The following is a 10,833-nucleotide window of genomic DNA, read 5'->3' as shown; positions in this document are numbered from 1 at the left end:
AACAGCTCTGCCCAAAGCAGGAGGAGCACTGTTGTGGGACTGCAGACCTCCCTGGGGCCACCTATGTGCCCATAGTTCGTCTCCTGAGGACAGCACCTTCCAGGATTCCTTTTGATATGATGTCCTGTATGGCCAAGGGGGGTTTCTGTGGGGAGACACAGCAAGGCAAGGACAGACGTTCATTGGCTCTCGAGAAAGTTGGGTTGACTTCCTCCAATAGGCAGTGCCTGAAAGAAGGCTTGCTGCAGTGCGTCCCACCCTCCAATACCTCAAGGAGTGATGAAGGGTCCCCCTCTGCCCCCACCTAGTTCACGCCAAAGCCGTGGCTTTCTCTCTCCGCAGTCAGGACGCAGCTGGAAAGAGCAGCACAGGGACATGGGCAGGGCTGCAGCAATTTATTGAAGAGTCTAAAGGGTGCCATGAGGTCATTCTGAGTGGAGGCCCCAGTGCAGGAGTTGCCAAGAATCTGTTTCCCCTTTCCCATGGCAGAGTTCCCACAGGACATCTGTCAACCTGCCCAGCAAAGGCAGACAGGCCAGCAGGTCCCTCCAGGCTGGTTTGTGGGATCCTCCCAGCAGGATTGGAGGGGAGCAGAAGACAAGAAAAGAGGTGAAAAGGATGAGGGGAAGAGAGGAAAGGTAGACATTGGCCGTGTTGTCCAAGAGCTCAGGCTGTCCCAGTCTTGCCCTTGCAGGCCAAGACAACGATGGTCACTTTGGTTAAAGCACCAGCACGGAGTTTGCTCCTCTGTGCAGCAACACGCTCTGAGTTCCTGGGGGTCCTTTTCTGAGGTCACTGCCAGCAGCTTTAGCAGGGGAGGCACCTTCTCCCACCGTAGCGGCTGGTGATGCAGGAGAGGTCAAAGCCCCCAGAGTTGATGGGCACTCCATCACAGCTGAGGATGCTGCCAACAGCAGCGGAGGTGGAGGAGCCCACGACGGTGTTCTGCGGGAAGGAGCTGAGGATGGGGCCAGGCAGGGTCACCACCACAGGGGAGGGCTCGATGACCACGGTGGAGCTCTGGCACTGCCTGACACAGGGCTCATTGCAGCTGTTGGCCAGCGGGGTCGGGCCGCAGGGCCGGCAGGGCTGGCACGGGCTGTAGCAGGACATGTTTCTAAGGCTGGAGCTGCACCTGGGAGAGAAGCAGGGAGGAAGCACAGCACAAGGGTGGGTGAGGAGCAGCCTGGGAGTTCTTTTCTGTCTCACAAAGGACGCAAGGGGTCATGGGGAGCTGGAAACTGCTCCAAGAACCACATGGTCTTCATCATCCTACAAAGAGTATCCTGGCTCATAGAGGGTCCCTCCTAATTTGTAAGCAAAATCCTTCTGAGCCTCAGTCCAGGCCCTGAGAAAACCTTCTCTTTGTATTAGTCTTTTATGAAAAGATCCATACCCCTGAACAGGCCAGACCCAAGAGCATCTGAGATGCCCATCCATTGGAGATCTCCCTCTGGAAGAAGAAGAGAAGGGGCTCAACACTCACCTGGTTCCCAAAGAGAAGGAGGCAAGAGAGCTGTGTGAGAGAGCAGGGAGTTGTGCTGGCTTTTATACCTGCCCTGCATTGCCGCAGGACATGAGGCCCCTTTGCAGAGGTACCAATTTTCTGACCAGCTCCTCTTGCGTGCAAACCATCGCTGCTGATGCTATGGGCTGGGCTGTATTTTCCAGCACTGCTGCCTTTTCATTTGCAGCTCTGTGCCAGGCCCATTCCCCAGGGAGGGCTGCTTCTGAGCACAGGGAGGAAATGCCCCGGGGTTTCTAGGGCAGGAATTCAGCAGTGTGGGCAGAAGACTCAAGAGCTCAAGTGTCGAACAGGTCCAGAGCGGGCGAGTGAGGTCGGTTTGGGTCACTCCTTTGAGACTCTTTGCAGTATTGTTCTTGGGAACAAGCTCCAGCAATCCTCATGTGGGCACCCATGGGTTCCCATGCATGAGGACATGTCGCCTTCCTCTGTTTCCCCTCCCTCCTCACATCACCCCAGTGCTCACTGTGATGCCTCCCTGGGTTGTAGGTGTTGTGCTGCTCGGTGTTGACCCCATTGTGCCTACCACTGCCCAGTGCCCAGGGGTCCTCAGCAGAGTCCAGTGTTCACTGTGTTCCTATGTGTGTTCTTGTGCTGTGTCATCTCATAAGCAGACAGGTTGGGCAGATGGGTGTGGGAGAACAACCCTGTGCATGATGCCGTGCCAGTGTGCATCGGCCTCTCTCTGTGTGTCCCCATGTGTGTCCATCATCAGAAGGGACGATGATGCTTACGGCAGGGACACCCTCCACTGCTCTTTCCAGGTGCAACACAGAGCAGCAGGTTCCCAGGTTCAGAAGGAGCCTGAGTGTAGTTGAGCGGTGGTGACACCAGCCTGCTACAGATGTGTCCAGGGCAGAGTCCCTGAATTGCAGCCCCTGCCTCCTGAGCCCACTGCATCCAGGTTGGGGCTTCCCAGTCCCAGAAGGACAAGCATCTAGTGAAGCGAGGCCAGCAAAGGCCACCAACACGAATAAGGGGGCTGCAAAGATGAAGTGTGAGGAGAGTCTGAGAGAACAGACTGTGGCAGAGGGTGCTCAGAGAAGCTGTGGATGCCGCCTACCTGGCAGTGTCCAAGGCCAGGATGGATGGGGCTTTGGGCAACCAATGCTAGCAGGAAGCCTCCTTCTCTGTGAGAGACCCGAGAACTGCGGAAACGCAGGGAGTATCATGGGGTTGTGTGTCCTGATGCCAGGTGGGGAGGGAAGCCGCCTGAGGCAGTTCTGGAAAGGATGGCTGGCTGTGTTGTTGCGTTGGAGAGGCTGGAAGGACCACTCGGCCGGACACGGCAGCTGCAAGGGTGGCAGCAGCACCCGAGGTGTCCCGGGGGTCGCTGTGTTTTTGGGGTGCCTCGTCCCCGGGCAGCAGCAGTACCCGCCCCGTTCCTCTGGCCGGCTTTCCCGAGCTCCGGCCGCGCCGGCGGCTCGTCCCGCTTCGCTCTACTCCGGGGAGTGCGGGGGGCCAGGGTTGGGCAGCGCCGCGCCCCTTGGGCCTCTCTGCTCCCGGCCCGCCCGGCCCGGCCCCGCCAGCGGCACAGGGCTCAGCCCCGGGGCGGAGCTGGCGGCAGCGGGGCCGTGAGGAGAGAGAGGAGGCGGCGGAGAGGAGGCGCCGCGGCCACAGGCAGCAGAGAGCCGGGGCTGGCGGGATGCGGCGGGACCGGGGCGCAGGGCTGGCGGGGCTGGCCGCGGTGCTGCTGGGTGCGTGGGGCTGCTGGGGCTGGTCTGGAACCAAGCTGTGGCTGGGAATACTCTCTGGCCCTTCAGCTGAGACTTTTTCCCCACCACGACCCCATTCTCCCTTGCTGCTCTCCACTATTCCATTACTTTTTTCCTCGTCTTCCATTCCTATATTCCTCTTTCCCTTTTCTCATCCATATCTCCACCCTTCAAACCATCATTCCTCTCTCCAGCAGCTATTCCTGGGCACTTTTGTTCCTGCCCAGGCTGGAAACCCTTCTCCTCCTCATGTCGGCACGGTGCCGGTGCTTGTGCGGGATTTCCTCTGGGAAACACCAGGCAGGGCTGGGCAGAAAGCAGTTTCTGAGGTTTTTCCTTCTCTTTCTCCTTCCTGGCAGCGGCTGTTGGCAGAGCCCAGGTGCAGCAGGAGCCGTGGGCAGAGACCACCGAGGGCATCGCCATCAACATCAATTGCTCCCACCCAAATATAAAGAGCAATGAGGTAATCTGCTGGTACCGTCAGTTCCCGGGCCAAGGTCCCACATTCCTCACATTGGTTACCCAAGGTTCCAAGGATCTGGAGGACCCACCTGGGAAGCTGTCGGTGTCATCAGACCGGCGGTTCAGCACCCTGCGTCTCTCCCAGCCCTGGCGCAGGGACGCGGCGGTGTATTACTGCGCCGTGGGAGACACGGGGAGAGGAGCCGGGGCTGCGGCGGGGCACGAACCGCCGCGGGCGGGGCCGGGCGTGTGTGTCGGGCTCGGGGGCACAGCCCGTCCGGGCCCGCCAGGCGGCGCTGCCGCTGCGGTGCTGCCGCTCCGGCTCCTGCCCGGGACCCGCGGCCCTCCCCCCGCCCCGCCGGGCCCGGCCCCGGCAGCACCAGCTCCTCCCGCCAGTCGGGGCTGCGCTCGGCTCCTCTGCGCAGTGACGGCTGCTGCGGATCGGTGCTCCCGCAGGCAGCAAACAGCCTCTCTCGGGCAGTGCTCCCCGTGGAGCCTGAGACGGGCCGTGCAAGGCCGGGGGGCAGCAGGATGTGTCCCACAGGGCTCTCCTGCTTCCCCAGAAAGGGCTCAGAGCCTTCGGGGTGATGTGGCACCTCTGGCCTGTCTGGAAAGGCCTGCCAGCATTGTCTGTGTGATGCACAGGTTCCCTTCCAGCCCAGCTCAGGTTGGTTCTGCTCGGGCCTCTGTCCCCCCTTCCCAAGGATGCTGAGCTCTTTTTCCCAGGCACAGGGACATCTTCAGGTCCCTCCTGTGAGACACAGAGATCTCATGGTTCCCTTCATGAACTGAGACATTCCCAAGGGATGCTCAGCGTAGGGGCTGTCTCATCGTAGCTTGGCTCCCTTCCCAAGGACACCCACAGACATCTCAACCCCAGGGTGTCACTAACACCAGCAGCCCTTCAGGCATTTCAATTAGGCAATGAGGAATTGTGCAACAAGGAAACCATCGCGCTTAGGAACTACCAGACATGCAGAGATGCAATGGGCATCAGCTCTCACACAGCAAAGTCCCATTCCAAGAGAGCAGAAATGTTGTTCAGAGCTCTGCCAAGTTCTTTTTGCTGTGGTCAACCACCTGCTCCTCAGCCCTGGCAGGGCCAGACCCAAGCAGCTCTTGTATCTGGCCAGTTACTGGTGTGATGTCACCTGAGGAGGCCATAACATTGTCTGTTGACAGTGAGGCCTCCTGAGGTGACCCAGGTCAGGTTTTGTGGAAGACAGTGGATGTGAAATATGTCCAAAGGAGTTGTAGATCACAGGGAAAGAGGGAAAGGGATTGAGTCACCTGGAGAGAAGTCTGTCTTGGAGGTACTGGAAGGTGGATGAGAAAGCCCCATTCCCACCTGGCTGAGGTAAGAATGATGCCATTTGGATCCCAGCTGGAGGTGGAATTGAGGTCTGTCTACATGTTGGGCCCTACTCAAACAGCTCTGAGGGTGGATTCAGGCTCTGGCAGGAAATGCAGAGTGTTTGGGAGCGCCAAGAAGACGTAGGTGGGAACAAGGGTGTGCAACCTGCATGCTTCCAGAGGACAGCCAGAAGTCAGTGGTCCACAGAGAAAGAGGGACAGGAAGGTGCTTCCAATCTGCCTTTGGTGGGCCTCATGGCCCAGGGGAGCAGAAAACAAGAAAGGCAAAGGGTGGAAAGGAGAGAGTAGAGGAAGGGAACGAGAGACATCGATGATGTTTTCCGAGAGCCCGGACTGGTGCCTCCCAAAGGGCAGAAAGCTTTGCTGGAGGGGAGAGGCATGGCCAGCCCCTCTCAAAGCAATGGCCACAATTTCTGTCATTCAGTCTGGCATCATCTTCTGGGTCCACAGGACTCGCTGTTTGCACAGACAACTGTGGCTTTAGCAAGGGGGGCACCTTCTGCTGCCACAGTAGCGGCTGGTGATGCAGGCAGCCTCTCCTCTCAGGAACCTCCCATGGCCTAAGAATGTGGTGCTGGGGAGGAGATAGAGATTCAGGGCATTGAACGTAGAGCTGTTTCCTTCTCCAACTCTCCTTTCTCTATTTCCTTTGCTGTCTCCAACTTTCAACCCTGCCCTTGCAGGCACCTGTTGTCCTCCCTCGGCAGGGCCAGCAGACAGACAACACCCTGAAGGAGCTCCAGCCCTTTGGTCATCTTTGACACGTACACTGGAGTGGGTGCTGGCTCAGGATCAGCAGTGGGTTTCTTGATGCGAAGTGGCCATGCAGTGGTAGAGCCACCTGGGTGAAGATGACCACGAACCCATTACCCACACTACACACGGTTGAAGGAACCAGGTTTTATGTTTTGTGAGAGTGTTCCCTGCTTTACCACTGCTGCCATTCTGTAAAGCAAATACTTTCTATTCTCAAAAAACACAAATTCTCCTTATATTAAAGCTATATTAATTAGTTGCCTTCTCACCTATCAATGTATCCATATCAAGGAGCCCAAGAGCCACTCCCTGTCACCCCAGTGCATATCCAGCCATAGCGAGATGAACACCGTTCCCCAAGAGCTCATGGGGCTGTTACCCGTCAAGGTCTCCTGCTTTTCTGGGCAGTTGTAGGCAGAGACACACCAAGGCAAGGTCTGATGGTAACTAGCAGCAGAACATCCACAGATTTGTTCCTTGGCTCCAAGTGACAGTGCCCAAAAGAGGAGCCACTGAAGGCTGTCCCAACCTCCCATTCCTCTGGGAATGGAGAAGGGTGTCCTTGTGCCCTCACCCCCTTCCACCCCAGAGCAACACTCTTCGTCTTTGCCAGCGCAGGGAGTGTCTATGGAGGGAATGATCACAAGGAGACCAGGCTTGAATGCAGCAGAACTTTAATGAACCAGAAGAGGGAAACAAAGTCACTCCAAGTGGAGGACAGCAGTGCAGGGAGTCCCAGGTGTACCCAAGATTCCCTGCCTGTGGGGACATTCCTGCATGCTGTTTGTCTATAAACCAAAGAGGCAGAAGACATCGTCCCCACCAGGCTGGTCTAGGGGACCTTAATCCCAAGTGGAATAGAAGCAGACAAGGAAGCAGGAGAGAAAAGCATAGCCATTCAGCTACCCTGGAAACAACATCCTAAAGATTGATCCTGTGGCCATCATCATCTTCTGAGTTCCTTAAAGTGTTTCTGTGGGGTTTTTCCAGCATCTTTAGCAGGGGAGGCACCTTCTGCCACCGTAGCGGCTGGTGATGCAGGAGAGGTCCAAGCCCCCAGAGCTGATGGGCACTCCATCACAGCTGAGGATGCTGCCAACAGCAGCGGAGGTGGAGGAGCCCACGACAGTGTTCTGTGGGAAGGAGCTGAGGATGGGGCCAGGCAGGGTCACCACCACAACAGGGGGCTCGATGACCACGGTGGAGCTCTGGCACTGCCTGACACAGGGCTCATTGCAGCTGTTGGCCAGCGGGGTCGGGCCGCAGGGCCGGCAGGGCTGGCATGGGCTGTAGCAGGACATGTTTCTAAGGCTGGAGCTGCACCTGGGAGAGAAGCAGGGAGGAAGCACAGCACCAGGGTGTTTGAGGAGCAGCCTGAGGGTTTTTCTGTCTCACAAAGAAGCCAAGGGGTTCTGGGGAGCTGGAAACTCTGCCAGGAGCCACATGGTCTTCATCATCCTATAAAGAGCAGCCTGGCTCACAGAGGGTCCCTCCCAATCTGTAATCAAACCCTTCCTCAGCCCCAATCCAGTCTCTGTCCCAGGAACCTTCTGAGAAGGGGCTCAACACTCACCTGGTTCCCAAAGAGAAGGAGGCAGGAGAAGTGTATAAGAGAGCAGGGACTTGTGCTGGCTTTTATACCTGCCCTGCATTGCCTCAGGACATGAGGCCCCTTTGCAGAGGTACCAATTTTGTGCCAAGCTCCTCTTGCATGCAAACCATCGCCGCTGATGCTACGGGCTGGGCTGTATTTTCCAGCACTGCTGCCTTTTCATTTGCAGGTTTGTAGGGCAGGAATGCAGCATTGTGGGCAGAAGATTCAGCTGAACTGTTGCCAACACTGCCCCAACCTGGCCATCACTCCCAGACCTGAGATGCTAAACACTGAACAGCAGCCTGTGGTGGTTTGACCCTGGCTTGAGGGCAGATTCCCAGAGGCTTAGGAGTGGAGATAAGGACAGGGAGAGATCATCCCGTAATCAACATCATGGTTAAAACAGGCTCAACACAGAGTGATGGAAAGAAAACTCTCTAATTTATTACACACCCAGTGACACCAGAGGCAGATAATGAGAAGCACGTCCAGATCTTAAAGTACCTTCCCTCACCCCTCCCTTCTTAGCCGACTTCACTCTAGTCAGGATTTCACTCCCTTCTTCTCCCCCACTTTGGCACAGGGAGGGGCAGGGACTGGGGAATGGGGGTTTCAGTCAGTTCCTCACAAGTTGGTTTCCTTCCTGCCTGGTGGACATTCATTCCACACACCTTTCCCCTGATGCTCCGTGTGGTCCCAGCCACAGGAGACAGTCCTTCACAAAGAAAGACCAAGAAGACCAAATGCAAGGTCCTGCATATGGGGTATGCAACCCCAAGCACAACTCCAGGCTGGGTGGAGAATGGCTTGTGAGCAGCCCTGAGGAGAAGGACTTGGTGGTGTTGGCTGATGAAAAGTTAACCATAAGCCAGCAATGACACCAAGCTGAGTGGTGTGGTTGACACAACAGATGGAAAGGAAGCCATCCAGAGGGATCTTAACAGGCTGGAAAGGTGGGCCCTGATGAGGTTCAACACTGCGAAGTGTCAGGTGTTGCACTTGGGCTGGAAGAATCCCAGATATAGATACAGACTGGGAGAAGAGCTCCGGGAGAGCAGCCCTGCTGAGAAGGACTTGGGGATTCTGGTGGATGGGAAACTTAACATGAGCCGACAGTGGCTCTTGCAGCTTGCAAGGCCAGTGGGATCCTGGGATCCATCAGAAGAGGGGTGGCCAGCAGGGACAGGGAGGGGATTGTCCCTCTCTGCTCTGCTCTTGTGAGGCCCCAGCTGGAGTCCTGTGTCCAGGTCTGGGGCCCGCAATACAAGAAAGATGTAGAACTATTGGAGAGGGTTCAGAGGAGCCACAAAGATGATAAGAGGGCTGGAGAAGCTCCCTTACGAAGATAGGCTGAGGGAGCTGGGCTTGTTCAGCCTGGAGAAGAGAAGGCTGTGGGGGGACCTCATTGAAGCCTTCCAGTCCCTGAAGGGAACATACAAACAGGAGGGGAATAAACTTTTAATTGCAGGACAAGGAGGAATAGATTAAAACTAAAGGAAGGAAGGTTTAGATTAGATCTTAGGGTGAGTTTTTTTACAGAGTGGTGAGGTACTGGAACAGGCTGTCCAGAGAGGTGATGGATGCCCCATCCCTGGAAGTGTTAGAGGCCAGGTTGGATGGGGTCCCGGGCAACCTTGTGTAGCTCCAGGCATTGGAGGTTGGTGGCCGTGCCTGTGGCAGGGGGGGTGGAGCTCTCTGATCCTTGGGGTCCCTTCCAACCCATGCCATCCTATGATTCTATGATTCTATGAATGCATGCCTGCAGCCCAGATCACCAACCCTGTCCTGTACCACAGCAGCACAGGCATGGCCAGCAGGTCTAGGGAGGTGTTTCTGCCCCTCTACACCACTCCCATGAGACCCCTCATGGAGTACTGTGTCTGGCTTTGGTGCCCCCAACAACAAAAAGACGTGGATCTGGTGGAGGAAGTCCAGAGGAGGGCAATGAAGATGCTAAAGAGGCTTGATCACTTCCCCAGTGAGGATGGGTTGAGACAGTTGGGGTTGCACAACCTGGAAAAGGGAAGACTCCAGACAGATCTTGGAACAGCCTTCTAGTTTCTCAAGTAGGGGAGGGTCTTTTTGCCAGAGCATGTATTGAGAGGAGAAGGGTTAAGAGCTTTAAGGTGAAAGCAGGGAGATTAAGATGAGGTTTAGGAAGAAACTGTTCCCTGAGTAGGTGGTGTTGGCTGCTTGGATGGGCCTTTGAGCAAACTGGAAGTTTTCTGAGCCCATGGCACAGGGATTTGATGGAGATCATCCAAACCATTGTATGAGTCCATGACAGTGGGGTTCATGGCTATGACCTGTTTCATCTGCATCTTCAACTCCTCTCTGTGTGTGTGAACTTGTGTATCCTGAGGGTCAACTCGTCGACCTCAAAGGAGTGGGCACCAATTACAGACCCAAGTACCCAAGGACAGAATCCCAGAGCCACTGTTCCCGGGGCCGCTGCCTGCCGTTCCCAGGCTGAAAGGGGGCAGCAGCACCCGAGGTGTCCTGGGGATCGCTGTGGGTTTGGGGTGCCTTGTCCACGGGCAGCAAAAGTAGCAGCACCCGCCCCGTTTCTCTGGCCGGCTTTCCCGAGCTCCGGCCGCGCCGGCGGCTCGTCCCGCTTCGCTCTGCGCCGGGGAGTGCCGGGGACCCAGGGCTGGGCAGCGCCGCGCCCCTCGGGCCGCTCCGCTCCCGGCCCGCCCGGCCCGGCCCCACCGGCGGCGCAGGGCTCAGCCCCGGGGCGGAGCTGGCGGCAGCGGGGCCGTGAGGAGAGAGACGAGGCGGCGGAGAGGAGGCGCCGCGGCCACAGGCAGCAGAGAGCCGGGGCTGGCGGGATGCGGCGGGGCCGGGGCGCAGGGCTGGCGGGGCTGGCCGCGGTGCTGCTGGGTGCGTGGGGCTGCCGGGGGTGGCGGGGGCTGGTGTGGGACCACGCTGTGGCTGATAATACTCTCTGGCCCTTCTGCTCATTCTTGGACCTTATTCCCCACCACGACCCCATTCTCCCTTGCTGCTCTCTACTACTCCACTTCTTTCTCTTCCTCCATTCCTATATTCCTCTTTCCCTTTTCTCCTCCATATCTCCACCCTTCAAACCATCATTCCTCTCTCCAGCAGCTGTTCCTGGGCACTTTCGTTCCTGCCCAGGCTGGAAACCCTTCTCCTCCTCATGTCAGCACGGTGCTGGTGCTTGTGCGGGATTTCCTCTGGGAAACACCAGGCAGGGCTGGGCAGAAAGCAGTTTCTGAGGGTTTTCCTTCTCTTTCTCCTTCCCGGCAGCGGCTGTGGGCAGTGCCCAGGTGCAGCAGGAGCCGTTGGCAGAGACCACCGAGGGCACCTTAGTCACCATCAACTGCTCCCACCCCAGCATTAAGGATTACGAGTACATCTACTGGTACCGTCAGTTCCCGGGCCGA

General features: G+C 57.2%; 2 protein-coding genes across 2 annotated transcripts; both read right to left on the bottom strand.

The window, feature by feature from the left end:
- Positions 1-807: 807 nt before the first annotated feature.
- Positions 808-1,113, bottom strand: LOC311200998 (feather keratin Cos1-1/Cos1-3/Cos2-1; the record flags this gene model as incomplete). The annotated part of the gene is made up of 1 exon (XM_084275294.1): positions 808-1,113. One exon carries the CDS (start codon positions 1,111-1,113, stop codon positions 808-810), a length of 306 nt encoding a protein of 101 aa, XP_084131420.1.
- Positions 1,114-6,827: 5,714 nt separating this feature from the next.
- Positions 6,828-7,133, bottom strand: LOC311200997 (feather keratin Cos1-1/Cos1-3/Cos2-1-like; the record flags this gene model as incomplete). The annotated part of the gene is made up of 1 exon (XM_084275293.1): positions 6,828-7,133. One exon carries the CDS (start codon positions 7,131-7,133, stop codon positions 6,828-6,830), a length of 306 nt encoding a protein of 101 aa, XP_084131419.1.
- Positions 7,134-10,833: the final 3,700 nt, after the last annotated feature.

Source organism: Gallinula chloropus (assembly GCF_964237585.1).
Source record: "Gallinula chloropus genome assembly, chromosome: 26".
NCBI classification, from domain to species: domain Eukaryota; kingdom Metazoa; phylum Chordata; class Aves; order Gruiformes; family Rallidae; genus Gallinula; species Gallinula chloropus.
This window is presented reverse-complemented; position numbering and strand designations above follow the sequence as displayed.